This window comes from Limanda limanda, chromosome 4 (assembly GCF_963576545.1).
Source record: "Limanda limanda chromosome 4, fLimLim1.1, whole genome shotgun sequence".
In the NCBI taxonomy this organism is placed as follows: domain Eukaryota; kingdom Metazoa; phylum Chordata; class Actinopteri; order Pleuronectiformes; family Pleuronectidae; genus Limanda; species Limanda limanda.
The window spans coordinates 1,583,937-1,598,834 of NC_083639.1; the positions used below are offsets into that span (position 1 = coordinate 1,583,937).

A 14,898-nucleotide genomic window follows, 5' to 3' on the forward strand; every position below is an offset into this window, starting at 1 on the left:
CCTTACACAGGCCTGATTTAAAAAAATTCATGAAAATACTCCCTCAAAAATCTATGAAAATATTTTAAAAAAGAGTCTTTAAATGTTAAAGAAAGTGATCAAATTTCCTTGATCTGCCTCTTTGTCGAGATCCAAGCCAAAGTTTAATGGCGTCTTTCTTGGCCCCGTGCTACGTCCTCTCACGACAGACACACCGTCATCAGGCTTCAGGTTTTCTCTCATTAACTAAAGTGTCTGATGAAATCTTAGTTTTGCTCCGTCAGTGGTAAAGGCCCGAAGATCCAGGAGATCCCCACAGTGTTTACATGTTGTAATGGAATCTAACTTACCGGCTCTGAGACGTTTCACTCAAAACCACACGTTTCGGCCTGATGGTGGCAGTAGAGGAGAAGTCAGGGGATCACCAAAGTTATCACAGCTTCATCCTCTGGGAAACATGAACGTTTAAAAGTTTGACCTACAGGTGGCGCTGACAGAAGAGTCAGGGGAGCGACATCTTTGTGATGTTGGACCATTACAACCATCTAAAGAATAACTAATCATATAAACACCAACTCTCTCATGTACACACACACCACCATCAAACTGAATTATACGATTCAAACATTACTTGAATGTATGATACCATGCTTGAATATATCATGAGCGGTTCAATTCTGTGTCGTTTTTATTTTTGTGGTTTTCATTGGAGGTTTGAAACCTTTTTTGGGAGCAAGACCTAAATTAGACAGGAAGTCTCTGGCTCTGTGACCTTGTTGCAGCGTGTCAGCATCCAGGGACCCAGCAGAAGTAGGCCTGAGACCCAGTGTGGCTCCGAGCCGGAGGGTTGAATCTGCACAGAGCGGCTCAAAGTGACACGAAGGGAACAGTTCATCCGTATTAAAACACTGTAAATCAAATGGACAGTTGGCCGTGCCGTTGATCTCTGCAGGGAACATCCTCGTGTTTTGGATTTTTAAAGCAGCAGGGTCTGAATGTTGTTGACGTGCGACATTGACTCTTAATTCTCGCCCTCTTTGAGAGGCTGCACACGTTGCTGCTTGATTGTGACAGTAGATGGAGCCACCCTGAAGGAGATGGATAATGAGTTTTTCTTCCTCATGGCTTCAAATGCAGAGTTGGGTCATTCAAACCTTTATGTTTGCACACAGTTATATAATTGGGGTCTTTTATTCTCGTACTGAACAAACTTCAGGGTCGTGTGAGTTAAATTTTCATCCTTCTGAATTAAATTATACAAACAGCACTATCTCCCTTTTCATTTAGTTTTGTCTCCGCTTAATTTATGGATTCCATTTAACCGATTCCTTTTTTAAGGTAATGTTAAAGCACATTTTGGCAGACGATCCACTTCCTAAAATAACCCGGGTACGATGGAGCCCTGCAGCTAATTTTATCAGCCTCCGTGTGAACCCATGTGTCTGTGAAACCTGGACGGCTCTGGCATCCGGCCCCTTATCACTATGCCACGAACTCCGGGACCAGATAGCTACAAGATCAGTCTTATAGACTGGTATGATTATTATTGAAGTGCTGGCATGCTGCTGTAAACTCCTGGGTCTGTTCGAGCCAAGTGAATTGTGTTGCTGTCATCCAGGTTCTCAGGGGGCCGCTGCCAAGAGGGGCTTCGGAAATTCAGCCGGCTAGTCCAACTGTGGTGGGAAATAATTAAATCAATCTGCAGCTACAGAAGCTTCTAGGCCTGTAGGAAGAGTTTTATAATTCTTTGTCATTTTATTCTGTAAAGGTCACACCGGAGCCTTTAACTAAACTATTTTACAAAATCTAATGTCATTCCATCAGTGTATTTTAATAATTTACACATTTCTAACTATTTTATACAAATTATTTTACTCCTTAAATGCATTTATTATTAGATTTAAGTGACCTGTTCTACAGTGACCACCAGTTGGAGTCTATATTTCCTACTGACACAGATCTTTCTATAAAAATTACAAATGTGTTAAATAAAGTCTAAAATTCTCTTCTTTCACCTTCTTCAATAAATCTCCTGAAATATGTCCAATCAAACCAAAACTATGTAATACAAAATTTGAATAAACTCGAGCTGAACTGTCCCTTCTTTATGGATGAAATTATTGATAATAACGATAAAAGCTTTCAAATAATCCTGCTGTAGATTTTGATTTACTGAAGAAACCTTTTGGAAAAAAACAAAACCAGAAATTAAATTATTTATTGATAAAAACACGTCGATGTTACATGTAGATCTCCAATGAGGAACAGTGACTTCATGCTGTGATAATCTCGCCTAGTTCCTCTGACGGGGTGGGAAACCAGGGGGGGGGGGCTGATAGTGGACATGGATGTGGACTTGATAACGTAGAGAAAAGGCACAAAGCGACAACAAACGTCCATTACAACATCGGGCAACACTTGTCAAGAGGTCACAGGCAACAACCCTCCTTCAGCGTGGTCACCAGCCATATGTACATGTTCTGCCAGGAATCCAGCACCGTCCTGTGAGAGAAAAGGAAAATCGTTGGCTCTTTTATTCGTCGCCGATGAGGAAGACGGTTTTAGAAACGCTAAAAGGGTCACGCACCTTATGCTGCAAAGGCCTCATTCCTTCTGCTCCTAATTTGGGATCGCGACAGACGCACAAATAACAGCAACAGCAGGTGTTACAAACAGTCAGAGGTGCAGTCGCTTCAGTGGCAGCAATTCAGAATCACACGAGAGGAAAAAACTAAGACTACGCAAACATGCTTTCTTCAATTTGTAAAAATGTGCTTTAGAAAATAAATCAATAAAAAGTTATTCAAGGTTTTCTCGTGTTCAGAGAGTAACCTGCAGATGAAAAACTTAAAGGAGGTTGCTGCTGCTGCTGCTGCTGAGTCGATGAAATGTGATGAAGTCTCCGACCCAAGTTCAGGAGGAGCCATCAGGGATGTAATTTACGGGCGCTACCTCCCGCACCCTTTAAGAGGCAGAGGCCACCATTTCCCAGTTTAGTGCCTTCCATGTATGGAAAGCAAGTCACGCAGGAGGCACATGTCACCTCAGGACTCATTTAGACCGGCCGACCCGATGCAAACTTTTACGACGCACATACTCAGCGTATAACTGTTTGTTTATAAGGTTAATCACGGTTTAAAAGGTTGATACTTTAACTAGATGATGGGTTTTTAGATTCATCAATGCAGTATTTATTGGTGTACTTTGTAAATATAGTGATACAAATAGGATCTTAATGATTTCTCACCTGTAATGATGAGAACGTTGACCTATTTCTTCTCTTTATCTGCATCAGGAACCGCTGCCTCTGTTTAACAGAAAAGTTGTTTGTGTTCAGACTTAAAGCAAAAACTGATGTTTACAGACATAAACAAACTGAGGATGATTGTTTGGATTTGAAAGATCCTGACTTACGTTTGACCTCCAGTTTGCAGGCGACTATTGCCTCTCCGTGCTTGTTTATGGCTTTGCAGGAGTACACGCCACCGTCATAGTTACCGGGCTTGCGGATCTCCAGAGAGCAGATGCCCTGGACGCAGATCTGCCTGTACTTAGGGTCGTCTCCAAGAATCATCTTGTTCTTCATCCACTGAACTTTGGGCTGGGGAAAAACATTTATTCCAGCAATTATTTGAGGGCATTTAATCAAGAAATAAGGGTTGTTTCTATTTATGTTTGTGCCACTTGGCAACAAATGCTCGGTTGATTGAAGGGGACATGCAGCGCACGCCACACTGTGGGAGTTTTAATGACCCGGACATGGTGAGGACCCCCTGGGGCCCTGCTGGGAATTTCAGACATGTGACCGCGCTTCACAGCTGACCCTCACGGCCTCGTCTTCTCCCATCCCTGCTTCAAACAACCAGAATACCAGCTCTGGCCTTCTAATCACAACCATCTATCTATCCCACTGTCCTGCCGGGGACCTGGTGGGATTAGGAGGATGAAGAGGAGGTGAGAGGCTCAGACGTGAGGCCTGCAGGGTCAGATGAAGATCCCACTGACAGTGATGGAGCGGAGGGGTTTGTTAGAAGCTCTTCATAAGTCCAGGCTCAACCTTATTACCATCACTAAGCTGCTGACAAGAAGGGAGAGTGAGGATTGGCTTGTTGGCACCACTGGTGTTACTGTTGATCCTGCCAACAGTTAAGGCATTTAAACAGTTTAAACATGTCAACGGCCGCTGGTTTGGTAGATTCTATTAGTTACAAAACTACCGGACATATTTTAAAGATTCAGTTTCTTTTTAAAAATACATTTATTAGTCTGGCATTTATTGTTTAATGTCTTTCGTCGGATTTTAAACTATTTTTCTGTAAATTCATTCAACTTGTACAATGATGTACAATTATGATAAAGGCTTTCTTTTATATTCCATTCTATTATACTCTATTTCTACTTTTCAGGGAGCCATTGGTTTGCAAAGTGCATGCATATCAATTTGAAAAGACTTAGTCAAACCATTATATTGCACATCTGTAATTCAAATATTAAAATTCTGAAAGTGAAAGTTATTTTTGTGTCAGTTGTTACATGCAAAGTTTGAGATTTGAAAGTTAAATTTTTTCTAAAACTGGACGTCAGACTTTAAGACACAGGGTTAAAACATGCAAAACAATCAGAGACAATACAGTTCATTGGTCTTCACTGCTCAGGTAATGGAGTTAATATTTAGTCTGAACTGAAGGCGTCACATTGTTCAGGTATAAAAAAACAGAATCTTTGTACCCTTGGTTCTCCCCTGACGGAGCAGAGCAGCTTGGTGCTGTAGCCCACAGTGGTGGCACGGTCGCTCAGGGCCGTGGTGAACTTGGGAGCCTCGGTGAAGTCGTGCTCCTGGTATTTAGGAGGTTTGTAGTCGATATCTGCAGGAAGGAGCAGAAACACAACCCAGTTTACAACTGCTTCTGCAAGGCTCAGCTGATGTGTGTCAGCTGGTCTTTTGTTGGTTATTTTTATCTCCTCCAAAAAGGAGGTTATGTTATCAGCCCCTGTTTGTTTGTGTGACTGCAGGAAACTGCAAAAACTACCGAACGGATTTCCATGAACTTAAGTTAAGGACGGGACATGAGCCACAACACATTCAACTTTGATTCGGATCTGGACAAAGGAACGGATACAGAAACAGTTCTTTATCCCTTTATTAACCATTTGAACTGTTTTCTCACGGAATAATTCTTGGACCTTGATTAAAAAATAATAAATAAATGTCTGTTGCAGTGAAAACAGCTAAATGATACAATTCTTTTAAAATAAAATTTGTCAAATTCATATTGAAAAAAAACTTTTGGAGCTTTTTTTTTACTGCGTTTCGTGGCATTTTTAAAGTGAACTATGTTTTTAAAATCAACTTTTTTCGAAAGGATAAGAATCAGTTAAAAAGAAGGACCGATGAACACATGGCTTCAGAGGGGACTTCAGTACACCACAGCTGATTGAATGAAGGACTAAATGGCGTCCTGATGTGGGACCTGAGGAGCGGTGACGGAGAGACGTACCTGTCTTCAGGATGACGGCCTCTCCCTTTGTGAGGGCGGCTTCCTCGCTCAGTCCACACTTGTTCTCTGAGAACACTCTGAACTTGTAGGTGTTGCCCATGATGAGGTCAGAGATGGTGGCATTCAGTCTGTTGTAATGTTCCAGCACAGTGAACCAGTCCTGTGACACACACACACACACACACACACACACCGACACACACAGCGATGAATAAGGTGCAGAGGATTTAAAGTGTGGGATTGATCAACACATTACAGCAGAACAGGTCTTACTCCAGTCTTCTTGTCGGCCTTCTGCACTGTGTAGCCTTTAATGTCGGTGTTGCCACTGTCTTTAGGTGCAGTCCACTCCAGGGCCACGTTGAAGCCCCAGGTATCGATAATCTTCATGGTGGCGGGAGGTCCTGGCAGCTCTGTGGAGACAAAGCACTGATCCTAGTATCCAAGCTCACAGTTTAAAACTATGATCTCCCCATGATATGCGGGAAACATTTTCCTCACCGACAATCTGAAGGGTGAGCAACGCCTTGTCCTCGAAGTCGTCCACCTTCACGCACATCTCGTACACGCCGGAGTCTTCCCTCTCGGTCGTGCGGATGAACAGGATGCTGTCTCTGTCGCTGTTGCGGATGTTCACCCTCTTGGCGTCCAGGGGCTGTCCGTCCTTTGTCCAGGTGACCACAGGTTTGGGTTTGCCCTTGAAGGGGAGGGGGCAGACACGTGTGTTTCAAGGAGGCAAGGGAGCTTTGTTAATCCTGCAGGAACAAAGAGATGCAGTGGTCTTACTGTGAAGGGGATGGTCAGGTTGATCTTGTTTCCGACCTGGGTGACGTATCTCTGCCTGAGGAAGCGAGGCAGACGAACCTTGGGGCGATCTAGAGAGAAAAACACAGGGTGAGACAACCAGTTAGTTAGTGAATGAGTCTTTTCGAGGTTCTTGGATCTTCTGCTTCCACATCTCATCTGTGAACGAAGCCGGACGAGGTTTTTGTTCAAAGATCTGTGGAGTGAAAGTGAAGGATTTCAGATCTGTTCGATGAACATGCTGAGCTGAACTGAGTCCGTCTGATTCAGGGAACTTTCACTGGTGTCATCAGGGGCTTTCTGTGGTTTAACTGGCTTTAAAAGCAGCAGTTTGTCTTACGAGTCCCACTCAGTGTAACAGACCTTTTGAATATTGTCCAGACAGTTTGTCCCAACCTAGCAGGAGTTCTCATGAACGTTTACTGTCCTGGCTAAGTTGGTCGATATATAATTATCTTGAATACCTGCAAAATGCCTGTTGCATGTCCCAGACCCTCAGCTGCCAACCCCCCCCCCCCCCTCCCCACTGTGTATTAGCTTGTGAAAAGCCAAAAATAGCCCATAAAAAAAGGAAATTAGCCACTGAGACGTGTGAAATGATACTGAAGCCTTTAGGAGCCTTTAGGACTCTAAATAAAGCAGCTTCAGTATATCAGCCCCCCTTCGAGACGCCTGTGATGAACCCCCCCTACCTCACATCACAACACATTCAGGCCACAGTAACATCAGAACTGTGAATGTAAAACTTGATCGATAAAGGTCACACAGTGCACATACGTCAAATTGTAAATATCATATTTTTTTCTTGCTAACACACCACAGCAACTTATATTTGGAAAGACTATGCTGCCATTTTCCCTTTTAAAAAAGAATAGAAAAGAAAATGTACTAAAGTAAAGTGCAACTCTATATGAGAGTACATCCAGCTCATGTTCAGTCTTATCGCTTCATGTGGATCAGTCTCAAGAGAAAACTGCACCTGTAAAGTCTCTGGCATGTTTCAAAATAAACATGAAACCTCTGGACATGTCATTAGATCCAGTGTGACCTGAGAAGCTGGATCTCACCCCCCCCCCTTCCCTCCCCTCCCTTCAGGGACAGGATGCTCTGGAATTTGCCATCCACCCCTTCCACTCCCCCCCACCTGCTCGCCACAGTCTATCTTCTGGAACAGGATTCTGACACCCCCCACCCCCTCACTCCCCCCTCAAGATGAATCCTGGCAGGGATCACGAAGCGAAGCAGAATAGTCGCTGCTAACATCGGGGTCATCCAAGATATTTTTTCCTGCACCTTCGTGGTCATTTTGCACGAAACCATTCACAGGTCTAAATGTGGACGATGTGGAGCCGAGCAGCTGGAACATGAAGCTGAATGTTGAAATGTTTCCAGTCCAGCAGGGATCGAGTTTCCCGCCCGACTCTCCGTTACGCACAACCAACGATTTGTGCCAAAGTAACGCAGCTCCCTTCATTTAAAGTCCTCAGGGTCCAATCATAATTTTTACCACAAATCACTTCTGATAACACTGCAAGGGCCGAACCCAATCGAGTAAAACCATCTACTTAGGTGTGGAGTTATCGCACTGTCCCCACCGGGTGGATCAGGGTTCCAGCTCAAAGGGGAAACGAGAGAGAAGACCAGGGTTTGTGCCAACAGGACACGGACAGCTGAGAGGAACACATAGCTGAGATGTTCCCGTTTGACTCCAGCACTTTACAGCTTTCCAGTGATAAACGGCCCCATAAAGTTTAAACCAGGGGCCTCAGTCGAATGGCGTGACTCATATTTGTTGTGCTGTTGTTTAACTGTTATTTTACAGCTGGATTAAAGTGGTCATCATCACATTAACCTCGGTTTGTTATGAGTTTTGTCTTTCTCCTCAACCTGTGGTTGCATTTTAAATTTAAAATGTATTTTTCCATTACAGTTAGATCTGTTGGGGTTTGATTATAATTGTCATCATGTGGGAGGTAAAACCAGACCCATGTTGTACTTTTTGAGGAGGAAATTGAAACGATTTTACAGAGAAAATGGACAAATATTGACTTTTACAGCCCGATTTCCTTGTGTCACAGTACACATAATTAGGTATATAATATTAGTACCTTATACTAGTATTCCAGTGCTTCATGATGTAAACAGCTGTATTTGTGTACATATTTAGCATGGAAACTTATTTCTCTTCTAGACTTGACATATTTTTTCTATTCCTATTATCACTAACTCATATAAAAGTCCTTTTTCCTGTCTTTCCTGAATCTTATCTCGTTAATACTCAACATGTGTAGCCTATTTAATGCAATTTATAACACGTGTATGTGATGCATCTGCTCGTCTCTCTCATTTTGCTTCTGCCCACTTCAGTTTCATTGTGTGAGACCAACAAGATGAAGGTGTCTGGTTAAATAACAACACAAATATTACATTTTCTCTAATCCCTAAAACATTTCTTACCAGCGACCTCCTTCACCACGATGGCCTCGGGGAGGGCGCAGGGGGGGGAGCGGCCGCCGACGTTCACAGCCACCACGCGGATCTTCAGCCGGTCACCGGTGGTCTGGTTCTTGATGATGTAGCGGCAGGACTTCTGCAAGTCCTCGTTGACAGCTTTCCAGTCCTCAGCTGAATAAGAAGGTTAAACACAGAGAAGTCAGACGTCTGCAAAGCTGGAGTTCGTCTCTTTATTGATTTTAATTGTGCAGAAATAGTGGGAAAAGATTTTGATTCATACAGATCAGGGCTTGAGAACAAACTAATTAAGACACTCTTCGCAGCTTTGTGAAGAGTAAAGTTATTATGCATCGTTAAAGTAACGATATAAAACAATTTTCTCGCACTAGACGTGAAAATTGCTGTTCTGTGGTATTTGTTGTAACATTCCCCCCCCGTCTGCTAAATCCAGCTCTCACTGACCCGCTGCTGATATTAGCATAGGGCCGGTCTAAAAGCAGGACCTCCAGTGAGACCACGGCAGCTCCTGAAACGCCTCTCTCCTTGTAGGGAGAAGGTTGGTAGCTCAGGATATAACTCTGCCAGTGACACTTCAGGGACAGCTGCAACCGATATACTGCTGACCCACATTAAACCAGCAATTAAACATGTTCCAGAGTACAGTTAAAATGCCAAGGTGCCAAGCATTCAAACTTCATAATGATATAATGTAAAAAAGGTAAAAATTGTTTCAAAATAAAAACTTAAAACTAAAATAACAAGGACCGCTGGTAAACTTTGTACTAATATCTGACTCTTTCTGTTCTCAGTGCACCTGATCAACAGTTCCACTCACTTCCATCCTTGCAGGTTTCAATGGTGTATCCGTCCAGACCAGACAGCCCGACGGTCTCCGGCTGGCTCCACATGATGGTCACAGACGTGTCATTCTTGTCCTCGATAAACAGCTCAACTGGAGCGCTGGTGGGCTCTGCAGGAAACCGTGGAAACAAAGAATTATTCCACTGATACCTGCGAGTGACAGAAAAGTCCCAAAACAATCAGAAGTCAATTCAGGGCAGGAGCTGAGAAGAGGAGGATGGTGCAGCTCTATATCTTTACACTGAAATAAAAGAAAGGGAAGAAACAATGGAGGGGAAAATCACACTGCGACGGAGTTCTTCCTCTGTATGGAGCGTTACCTTTGGGTGGAGGTGGTGGGGGGGTGGGTTCTCTAGGCTCCTCTGGTGCAGGCGCCTCAGCAGCTTCAGCTGATGTTAAATAAGCATTATTGTTATTATTGGAAGCATGTGACGAGCAAAGCAAAGCAACAGGATACATGTCTTATGGATTCATGGATTTATCTTATCAGAGGATTGTTTATCCTATTCAGGTGAAACGGCAGAACCAGAATAGGAATAGGAACACATGTTGAAAGTTGGGTTTTACCATCAGCAGGTGCTTCAGCAGCAGGAGCAGCTTCGTCTGTGGCTGGAGCAGCGGCTGCTGTTAAATGTTAGATATTAATCATCTGTGCATTGAGCAGATTGGACAAGTGGAACGATGTGATGTGTGACTGAGTTTGATGTGTTAGAAAGGAAGCCGTACGTGTTGTTAGATTTACTCTAAGAGATGAAGGGTCAAACTTTAGTAATACTCTATGGCATCAGATCTGTTGTGGCTCATGTGATCTTCATCGTTTTTACCATCAGCAGGAGCCTCAGCGGCGTCTGTGGCAGCGGGTTCCTCTGCAGCAGCAGCAGGTGCAGCAGCTGCTATTAGAGGTTAGGAGATGTCAGTAGATATATAACATTTTGAAAGGGTTGTATTGACATTTCAAAACGTTATAAAAAGCAATTAAATATGTTTAAATAAATATATAGTATGATGGTCACATCATACCATCAGCAGCGGGTTCCTCTGCAACAGCAGCAGCAGCAGCTGGTATAAGAGGTTAGATAATGTCAGTATATATATATATATATATATATATATATATATATATATATATATAATATATATAACATTTTGAAAGTATTTTAATGTCATTTCAAAACGTTATAAGTAGAATTAAATCTGTTTAAATAATCATAATGATTGAGTCAGGGGTTGAAGAGACAGAGAGAGAGAGAGACCCTCTGAGGGTCACACCATACCATCGGCAGCAGGTTCCTCTGCAACAGCAGGCGCAGCAGCAGCTGATATTAGAAGTTAGAGAATGTCAGTACATGTTGAAAGGATCCGATGTAATTTCAAACGTTATAAGTAGAATTAAATCTGTTTAAATAATCATAATGATTGAGTCAGGGGTTGACAAGAGAGAGAGAGGCCCTCTGAGGGTCACATCCTACCATCAGCAGCTGGTTCCTGTGCAGCAGCAGGAGCAGCAGCTGGTACAAGAGGTTAGAGAATGTCAGTATGTAACATTTTGAAAAGCTTTGATTGAGATTTCAAAGTGTTACAAAGAAGAATTTAATCTGTTGAATGTGAAATTGGCCATTTTTTAAACTTCAAATGGGAAATATGTGAATCATGGATGGATGAAGAGAGAGAGAGAGGCCCTCTGAGGGTCACATCCTACCATCGACGACAGGTTCCTCTGCAGCAGCAGGAGCAGCAGCTGATATAAGAGGTTAGAGAATGTCAGTAGATATATAACATCTTGAAAGGGCTTTGATTACATTTTCAAAATGTTATAAATAGAATTATATCTGTTCAAATAATCAGAATGAGCAGAAGAGAGAGTATGTGAGAGAGAGAGAGAGATATCATACCATCGGCAGCAGGTTCTTCTACAGCAACAGGAGCAGCAGCTGATATTAGAAGTTAGATGTCAGTATATTACATGTTTGAAGGAGTTTTAATGTCATTTCCATATTTTATAAAAGGGATTAAATGATAAAAACATGGAGAGAAGAAGTTAAAAGTGGCAGAAATGTGAGTCAGGGGTTAAGAGAGCCTCTGAGGGTCATGTTATACCTTGGGCGGGGGGTTCTTCTGCAGCAACTGGGGCGACAGCTGATACAAGAGGTTAGGAGATGTCAGCACACACATGACACGTTGCAATGGTTTTAAAAACATTTCAAGATGTTATAAAAGTGGATTTAATATTTCATAAATTATTAAAGTAAAATCGGCAATTTTATCACTACAATTAAAAAATATATATTTCAAAAATGGAAATATGTGAGTCAGGGAGTGGTGAAGAGAGAGAGAGACCCACTGAGGGTCCTGACATACCATCTGCAGTGGGTTCATCTGCAGCAGCAGGACCAGCAGCTGACATAAGAGGTTAGGAGATGTTAGTAAAAATATGACTTGAATCAAGAGAAAATAGTTAATTTGGAAATTTTAGAATTTTAGAATCTGAATTTTAAAATTAGAAATCTGTGAGTCAAGGAGAAGGGTCCTGACATACCATCGGCAGCGGGTTCATCTGCATCAGCTAAGATAAGAAGTTAGGAGATGTTAGTAAAAATATGACTTGAATCAAAAGAAAAGAGTTAATTTGGAAATTTTAGAATCTGAATTTTAGAATTAGAAATCTGTGAGTCAAGGAGAAGGGTCCTGACATACCAGCTGCGGCGGGTTCCTCTGCAGCAGCAGCAGGAGCAGCAGCTTCTTCAGTTGGAGCAGCTGATATAAATGTTAGATGTTCGACACGTTACAGATTCAATGTGCACTGACATGTTAGAAACAGAGTTAAACAGCGGAGCAGGTTGTTGTTTTTGTCATGAAACAGTTGTTGTCACACATCGGTTTGTAACGTGAGCACAACAAGTGTTTCACTGCTCGTTGGTAAATCCAGGCTGGTTAATATTTACTTTCTATCACGGAGGGAACAGGTCGCACAGACAGTAGAGGAAAGCTGCGCGTCCATGAAGCGTAAAAGCGCGTCAGTGACCGAGAGACTTTCACATCTGATTCAGTCTGAAGAGTCCAGGCATGCGGATGATGCAGGAACATGCAGCTTTATCTTTGTATTGTGGTTTATCACGATGGCTGCAGCTACGGCACTTACCGCCTTTACGCACGAGCGCAAGTGCGTAATGGACAACCTGTCACCGAGTTTACCGAGAGCTGAGCTGACGACTGAGGCTCAGGAGTTCAACTACGCAACCAGCGTAAATTAAACACTAAACCAGAAATATAACGGTGGATGTGGTTTATAAACTCTGGTTCATTTACCATCAGCGGGTGGAGGAGGTGTGGCGGGTTTGGGCTCCTCAGCTGCCGGGGCCGCGGGGGCCTCCTCGGCAGGGGCGGCCTCGCCCTCAGCGGGGGCCGGGGCTGCCGCAGCTGGGGCTGCCTCCTCAGCTGGGGGGGCCTCCACCGGTGCGGGCTCCGGTGCGGGCTCCGGTGCAGGTTCCGGCTCTGGAGCCTTCACCTCCTCCTTCTTGGCCGGCTCTTTCTTGGCCGCCTTCTTGATGGGGGCAGGCTTGGACGGCATGTTGAAGGTTGCAGCTAATTCCCAACTGAGGTAAGTCCGAAAAAGTGATTCCAATTCCACCGCGGCTGCAGGGGGGGGACTCTCTTATAGGGCTGAGCCGGTGCAAGCTCCGCCCCTGCTGCACCACATGTACTAGATATAGGCCCCTGAACACAGGACACCATGTATGACTCAGTCTGTTCGTCCCACTCATCAACTCTCAGTGCTTCATTAACTACTTCTTTACATTCACTTCACAGCTTTATTAAATATATATGTAAAAACATGTATCTATATATAATACAATCCTAAGATATAGACTTTACTTTTTTTAATTTATGCTTTTATGTTAATGGTGACCAAACATTCCTGGACTTTTAAAGAAATTATTTTATAATATTATTAATATTAACCCATGATCCATAACATGTAAGTTAGCGTTAAGCACTAATTAAGCTTAAAAAAAATTCAATAAAGCTGTTAGAGCTGCAGCCCCATGATGAGGCTGTACGCTTCTGCAGCGCACAGGGTTCAATTCCGGCCTGCGGCTCCCAACTAACACCACTCTGTCCTGTCTTATAAAGGCCCCAAAAATACATTTATATTTTTAAATTTAATTGTATACACTAAGGATGAAAGGATTATAACTTTCTAGGTCGATCGTGGTAAAATTCATGACTTGTGTCCTAATTAAATATATATGAGCAAAAATATACATCATTACAATATAGATATGTATTATACGATATAAATTGTGAATATTATATAGACATATCTATATGTAGTAGACATATCTATATAGCCTAATATATATATACATTACATATATACATATATATATATTTATAGCCTGTATCTACAAATAAGTGTGCATTATTGACTTTTATAAAGCTTGTATTTGTTACGTCATTTATTTTCTTTAATTGTGTCATGTATATATATATATATATATATGTTTATACGCCACAGTTTCAAATCGACACACAGGAAGCTGCAGAATAAATATAACATGAATTTTATTGATTCCAACAAACAGTGATAGGTGGATGAAAGTCTTCAGACAAACAAGCCTTATCCATGTATTGGACCCAACTCTGAAGAAATAAACCTTTCTGTCAGTGATATTCTTTTTTCTCCTCCTCAATGATTGTTGCCGCATCCAGAACGCCGACCTATTTACAATCTTTACAATGATGCCCTGTACAAAATAGAGAAATTAAGTTTTACAAAGGAGTCTTTAGAAAAAAAAGAAAGAAAAAAAGAAAGAAATATCAAATATCTGAGTATTAAAAAGGAAAACATCATCTGGAGTGATTTTCCTAAACAATACGTCAATTCTAACATTTTATTTTCCTCATCACACAGCAGGTTTACATGCATTTACAACACTTAGAAACCCCTAACATTTGCACGTCAGTGACATAAGATACCGCATAACAGCTTTTTTTTGGAATCATAGGTAAGTCCACAACAAGCTTTGCAAAAATATGACTATTCAGCAACCTGTATTGGCCGAAGATATTAGATTTACGTAATTATCAGGTTTGATTCTACTTGAAATCAACTCACTGTGATGAGCAGATTCAGTTTGCCAACTACGTCAGGCTCAATGTTTGATTTTTCGATTTCTTTATCGTCATCTGACCAGTTGCATTCAATTTCTTTTCATTCATAAAGACGGAACACATTAAACCAACTTCCAAACAGCTGATTCTTTGATACCAAAACAAATCCTCCTCCATTTGTAAAGGCTCA

At 42.2% G+C, this 14,898-nt stretch overlaps 1 protein-coding gene across 1 annotated transcript; it reads right to left on the reverse strand.

Moving 5' to 3' along the window:
* Window positions 1-2,319: 2,319 nt before the first annotated feature.
* Window positions 2,320-13,164, reverse strand: mybphb (myosin binding protein Hb). Its single transcript, XM_061070424.1, has 14 exons — window positions 12,903-13,164; window positions 10,164-10,205; window positions 9,917-9,958; window positions 9,571-9,705; window positions 8,739-8,906; window positions 6,264-6,352; window positions 5,979-6,174; window positions 5,751-5,890; window positions 5,478-5,637; window positions 4,708-4,844; window positions 3,394-3,580; window positions 3,227-3,286; window positions 2,567-2,598; window positions 2,320-2,481 (listed from the first exon to the last, which is right to left on the reverse strand). Exons 1-12 carry the CDS (start codon window positions 13,162-13,164, stop codon window positions 3,249-3,251), a joined length of 1,596 nt encoding a protein of 531 aa, XP_060926407.1. The 3' UTR covers window positions 2,320-2,481; window positions 2,567-2,598; window positions 3,227-3,248.
* Window positions 13,165-14,898: the final 1,734 nt, after the last annotated feature.